At 51.1% G+C, this 6651-nt stretch overlaps 1 protein-coding gene across 1 annotated transcript in view; it reads right to left on the reverse strand.

Annotated features, from left to right (window-relative positions):
• Positions 1–1373: 1373 nt before the first annotated feature.
• Positions 1374–6651, reverse strand: part of PA2G4 (proliferation-associated 2G4, 38kDa) — an 8805-nt gene continuing 3527 nt past the window's right edge. The window contains 7 exon segments of the mRNA XM_009587928.1: positions 1374–1439; positions 1725–1778; positions 2226–2353; positions 2828–2922; positions 3555–3688; positions 4017–4095; positions 5256–5334. Of these exon segments, the coding sequence (XP_009586223.1) occupies positions 1374–1439; positions 1725–1778; positions 2226–2353; positions 2828–2922; positions 3555–3688; positions 4017–4095; positions 5256–5334 (635 nt within the window).

The following is a 6651-nucleotide window of genomic DNA, read 5'->3' on the forward strand; positions in this document are numbered from 1 at the left end:
GGCCCTGCCGGAGCTGGAAGAGTTCGAGAACAGGAGCAGAGAGAGATGGAAGAATTCAGAAAAAAAAATACCGCATCGTTTATTCTCTTTTATTGACTTTGGTAATATTTGCACGTGTGGAGTTTGGGGTGGAAAACCCAGATCTTGGCGAGGAAGCACGGTGCCTGCAGAGATGCCCGGGAGCGTTTTTAAAGGCGAGAGTTTTTCCCAAATTCAGCTACAGCAGGGGAATAACCAGAGAGCCGGTCAGCAGGTATCAGCAAAGAAAAAAACCTCACATTCAACTACATGTAATTCAATCGGCTTTTTTCTTTTTTTTTTTATTTAAAAAAGACTTACTATAAAAGAGCAATACCCCTGGCCAGACTCTAGCCCAAGTCCAACAACTCCTGTAGCCTCGCCTATCGCCAGAGGAGCGCGTGCAGACAGGAGACCCTTCCGAGAGCCGCCAACGCACGTGAGAGAGTGGAATATACTCACAGGCCATGGAAACCAGCCACGGGGAAGAATAAAACTCCCCGGGACAGCAGGGAATTAAAAACCGCTGCCGGGTGGCGGGCAGCTCGCCTGCCTCCTGCCCCTCCGCAGGGCTGTCAGGTGGGGAATGTCATCTGCTTCCGAGCAAGTTGGACAGTCAATTTAAAAACGAGCTCGCCACAGCGGCATATTAAAAAATAGAGCGTTTATACGTAAATCAAGGCAGAGACAGAACAGAGTAGACACAACAGTCTACGGTTTCACAGGGGACATAAAATTTGATATTTTTCCCAATTATAAATGTACAGTCTAGAGGCTAAAAGAAAAGAGTGAGAAATCCTCTGCCCGAATGTAACAGAGAGGAACGCCTACGCGGCCGGGAAGAGCCGAGATGGCGCAGCGAGGCAGATCACCTTACACCGTCCACGCGTACCATATCACTAAACACAGGGCACTTTTTCTTGGGCGTAATCGGCTGTGTGTTTGGTTTGGTTTTTTTTCCTCCAAGAAAATCTGTAAAGGGAGAAATTAAAAAAAGGGAGGAGGAAGAAGAAAGCAGGCAGCTCTCTACACTCCCTTTCTCACTGGGATTGGCTTAGTTGTTCACCTCTTCAACAAGTATGGGTAGTATGAAAGGTTAGAAAGAGTGGATATCGACTAGCTTTTACTCCTGATTTTATTTTTCTGCTTTCTTTTTTAAGTAGTCTGAAGTGGCTGAGAGAATCCTCCCTCATTGGCAAAGTCAATAGGAGCTGGTTGTAGTCAGTGGGAAGTCCAGACTGTTTGTTGTTTGGTTGTAAGAGACAAACAGTGCTAGATTATTTTGCTTCTGTTTTTGGGGGGACAAGGGGCGAGTGTGTGTGAATTGGGTGCTACATGGAGGGAGCGGGAGCTGCTCAGTCGCCAGCCTCGTTCTCTTCCGCCGTCTCTCCCGTGGTGGCGTTCTCTGCGTTCTTGGAGGCCTGCGGAAAACAAACCCATGGCGGCGGTCAGAAGGGGGGCTCGCCCGGGGACCATGCTCGGCCGCAACGCCGGCAGCGGGTGCGACGCAGCCCACCCGAGGGACCAAGAGGAGGCCCCTTCCCACGAGGCGGCTGCTTCCCGAGCCAGGAGAACACCAGGGTGTTCTTGAAGGCGGGCTGGGAGACGACCCAAAACGCGACCACGCAGGACCTGGGTAACATTTGGGCACCGTTGATTCCAAGAGATAACGTGCCACTAATCTCCACAAAACACAGCCAAATTACCTTCTTTTTCTTCTTTTTCTGGGTCTTCCGGCTTGCAGAACTTTGTAGAAGGGCCTAGAGACAGGAAGGAAATACAAGAAACTAGAAAGCCGACTCCTTTTCTTGACAGCAGATAAAGGGAAACGCCTTTAAAGCGAGCGCCGCCAGCCACCGAAGGAATGGTGGTAACTCCTAACGGGCACAGTGATAGATGGGGAATGCCACAGCCTCACACCCTGCTGAGGTATGAGGCCTTGGAGCCAGCTGTTGAGACTTCCCAGCCACTCCCCCTCTCCTAGGAAAGGGCTGGCTGTCATTATCAAGCCAGTAGAGCTGGTGCTTGATGCAGGAAATAGGGGCCCAACCTGGTCTTAAGCAAATCTTTCCCTTTTTCAGCTCACGCCTCAGCCCCTCCCCTGCACAGTCTTCCAGATTTTGCTTCCCACCTTCACCCCAAGGGAGGCAAAGACAGGGTGACCCATGCGATGTGCTACGTCTATTTATTATTATCTTTAAACCAACCTTCAGTTCTCCATCTTGCACCTCAAACTCTGACTTATAGAGTTCCGGTTCAAAGGGGCCGCTGGTTATCCTCATAGGACCGTTGGGCATTAAAAGCACTGTAAATTTGAACTGTGCAACAAACTCTCCTGCAAGACAGAAACAGGCATTACTACACCACAGCCCCCATGTATCCGATCCACTAGGTATCTCGACAGATGTTTCCAACCAGATGTTTCGATTCCTATGCCACTTCCACACTGTCACTGCTAAAAACCATCTCGCAGGAACTTCTCAAACCTACCCCGGCCAGGGCAAAACAATTCCTTCAGCACCACTCCCCAAGCCTGCTCTGTAAGCAAACCAGAGAGCCTCAGCCATCAACCTCTCCTCCTGCCCAGGAAATTACTCCACAAAAAATTTCATCTCATCACTGGAACGACTCCAAAACAAGATCCAGAAGCCAATGGGTAGCGAGTTTCCTGGAGGATAAATCCCAGGGCCCTTGAAGTGCACCTCTGGTATTTACACAGCGACAGAGTCAGCACCGGTCTCACCAGACTCCGGAAGCGACCAACAGTTGTCTGCTGAGTGCTCCCAGTCCTCCCACCGCCAGCACTCACCTTCCTTTTCGTAGAGGACATTGAAAGGCTGGAGCAGCTCGTGTTTGGCGCATTCCACCACCCCCATCCTGGCCTTCTTCTCATCCTCAAATGCCCTGCGGAGGAGACAGAGCCACACCTGAGCTCAGGCCCTCTCCTAGAAGCCAGATTCCACCCCACAGGTTTCAGAATTGCCCCCGGGTCAGGCTGGAGAGTTTATTCACTTGCGTCCCCCTCGCCCCGGCAGTGTCGTGGTGCAGTGACAAAGCAGACTGCCAGAGCAGGCAACTGCCGGGTGAACTGTTACCTCCAGAGAGCGGAAAAGGCAAGTGGATTTCAGGATGAAGAGAGCCTGTCAAGTGAACATTGTTTCCTTAGTTTGAGAGTACATCACTTAGACAAACTGATTGGATGTGCCTCGCCTCTGCATGCTGCACCCTGACACTGCTTTCACCCTTCTCGGTTTTATTTTAAATGCAATTCCTGGCTCCCCACCTGCCACGCGAGGCACAGGAGATTCTCAAATCCTCAGGCTCTGCCTGGGATTCCTGCTTAAGCCTAGAACATCCTTCCTCCACCCACTCCTAGGCTCAAATACAGCAAACCCCAACGTAAAGCAGCAAAGGCTGCCTCCTCCCCTGTGACAGGACGGTGAAAGCACGCTGGTTTTGCTGTCAGCATGGTCTGTGAGCTCACGCAAAGCATCCAGCTCTGAACACACGCGGAGGCCATGAATAAGAGCAAATACCTGAGAGTAAATGGCATAGTATCAAAGCGCCTCTCCACCTCACTGAAAAAGGCACGGGAGGTTTTCATCTTCAAGCCATACTGTTTGGAGGGGTCCCTTTTGTAAATTGTAGTTCTCTGTCCAGCATCCTTTGCCTGAAAATGCAAACAGAGCTGAGAGACGCGGAAAGCAGCGCAGCACTTCCTCAGCCAGATGAGCCAACTGCCTGCACACGCCCAGGCGTTTACATCGGACAAGCACCGGCCATACTCCAACACTGTAAAGGTGCACCTCAACTTTTTGGATGGAAAAAGCTCTACCCAGAAAGACATAGCGATACCCAGGCAACAGGTATTCCCCGGCTGGAACCAGCACCCACAGGATGTGGCTGTTAGCACCACTTGCTGCTGCTGACTATTCTGAAACACGGCCGCTTTGACCACAGGCACAGAGGAACAGCAGGCCAAGAAGCACCAGACTCACCTTTCCCTCTCCACTGCTGACGAGAACATCAACAGCGTAAACTTCATGGACCTCAAATTCTGCTTTTTCATGGTCCTTCCTGGATGAAAAAAAGTTTGGTGAGTCAAAGAATGGTAAATAGAAAAGTCAAAGCCTCCTACACAGCCACAGTACCTCAAACAAGCCCACACTGGGCTTAGCCAGAGAAGGTCTACAAGCACAAAGTAGTGCTATGGTGCTACAGTGACCAGGTCCCTGACGAGAAGAGCAAAAGCTGGCACAGAAGACGCAGAAGTTGAAGATTAACATGCCAGGCAGCAGAGCTGATCAGTCACAGGCTGGCAGGCGGTGCTACAGTGACCAGGTCCCTGACCAGAAGAGCAAAAGCTGGCACAGAAGACGCAGAAGTTGAAGATTAACATGCCAGGCAGCAGAGCTGATCAGTCACAGGCTGGCAGAGAAAAATAACGACAAGCCAGTGCTCCTCCTGCCCATGACAAGTAGCTCCATCCCCAATAAAGGGTGGGAGGTCTCTTAGACATTCAGCACCAGCTCCTTGAACTTGTGCTCACGTCCTAGGTAGGCCAAGAGCCCCACCACGCCTGGTACATCGCTGTGCCTGAGAACTTAGAGGCCAAGTGCTGGATTTAAAGCCACTGAACTCGAACTATTCAGCGTGAGACCCAACCCCGAGGGATCCCTGAGGGAGAGGAGCTGCTGGAACAGAACGGAATGACATCTTCAGCTCATTAGTTCAAAACCATCCTGAGATGCTACTGACAGCGATCACCATCCAGTGGGCTCCTGGCAGCTTCTGCGAGAGAAACGATAGGTCTTGGCACAGCTCCTGGTGAATCAGCATCCACCTCTACAACTAGCAACAGTTGGTTATTTCGCTGGCAGCCTCCAGCAGACTCCTTTGAGAAACTGGACAGAAACCAAGAACACTCGCAGGTGCCAGCGATGAGCCTCATGTCAGTGACTTCCAGCCTTTCAGAACAACCCCCAAACACAGAGCCACACTTCCCGTTCACATAGAACTGACAAGAAGGTATGGGGCTAACAAGCTATGAATTTGGCATACTGGGTCAGACTTTAAGAAAGAGGCCATATGGGGAGCAGTCTATACCCCAGTTAAATTAAACATACCTGCTACATCCCCCACTTGATACCACAGCGAGAAACAGGGTCACCATTCTGGACCTAGTCACACCCCTCCCAAACGCTGCTGGGAGCAGCAGCCCCAGAGGTGATGCTCACTTTTGCTGGTCTGTAGGGTTCTGGATGATTGTTTTCTCTCCATCGATCACATGCTGTTTCAGCTGGTGCGACAGCATCCCTGCCGCGATAAGAGAATCCATTAACACCTCTGAGCTGCAAACCAGCGACACAGTGACTTGCATTATTAACACGCCGGGGCCCGGGACTGCAGCCCTCAGCTAGAGCGAGCAGTAAAGCAAACCATCGTCGGCATTAGCACTTCCTCAGCTTCCCTCAGTCGTGGACCGTCAAGTGCGTTAGCACAGACAGAGAGCTCCCCAAAGCCCCCTCTGGCTTCAGCAATGCTTCCTCGCCAGCGAGGAGGAGCTGCAAACTCCTGCAAGAGGTGCAGCCAGCTGCTGAGCCCTTTCAAGTATTGCCATTTCTCGATTAGGCACGTGCACTACACCAGTGGGCTGTAACGGAGTGGAAGTGAACCCGCAGGCACGTGCGACGCATCCTCAGGTGTTTTTAAAGATGCCAAATGTTAAATTAATGGAAACTTTCAGTCCTTTCCCCAGCACCTCAGCTGTACAGGACTCAAAGGGTATTTATTTTGGGGGGCTTGCTTCACTTTTCCCTTCTGTCCTACAGTTCACCTTCAAATCGAAGTCTAGGAAGAGGCACTCGCGGCCATTCCTGTTCCGCTCCCCAAGCCGCCAGCCCGGCAGGGACAGTCGCACGTCTCCATTCAGGAAGGCGGCCTGCCGCTGGCGGGAAGGGAAAGCACAACCCCAGCCGCCAACAGCTCCGTTTGTTTTCATCAACTGGGGCCTTATGCTGCTGCCAGTGCCTAGATAATTACAGCACTTGACTGTTTCCAAAACAGTGGCTGCTTAAACTCCCTTGACAGTGTGAGCGGCCGCCTCCTCACTGCAGCTGATGCCATGTTTTTTCAGAGAGAAAGGAGCAAAGCATTGAGGAGACCCACAAAGCCATCCCACACAAGGAACAGGGAACCGATGTTCTGAGACTGGGCTAAGGCGAGTGAAGAGAACGAGCCAGCTTTACAGTATTTCAGGAAATTTAACTAATAATGGGCCAATTTAATTGTGGCTGAAAGAACCATTTGACAGTGATGTCACCGACTAGGAGAAAAGCATCTGCATGTGCCAAATGTCAGGCTAAGCTCTCTTGCCACCTTTCAGACAAGAAGCCAGTGGTCTCATTTCTACCAGAAGCCTTCCCACTCGCCCGTTATCAACGCTGCGAAGAGAACGCAAATCAGTTTAGAGTTTTAAGGAAGGAAATTACATACCCTGCACATCTATGGGCTTCTTTTGCAGTGGCCCTTGCATTACAAACAAGCTTCGTTATGTATTCGCTACAGGGGTTTTGACTACGAGTGGTCAACTATGAAAGCAAAGGGCCACATGATTTGCCCAAGGTCAGCAGG

The sequence above is a fragment of the Fulmarus glacialis genome, unplaced genomic scaffold (genome assembly GCF_000690835.1).
Source record: "Fulmarus glacialis isolate BGI_N327 unplaced genomic scaffold, ASM69083v1 scaffold18901, whole genome shotgun sequence".
Classification (NCBI taxonomy): Eukaryota; Metazoa; Chordata; class Aves; order Procellariiformes; family Procellariidae; genus Fulmarus; species Fulmarus glacialis.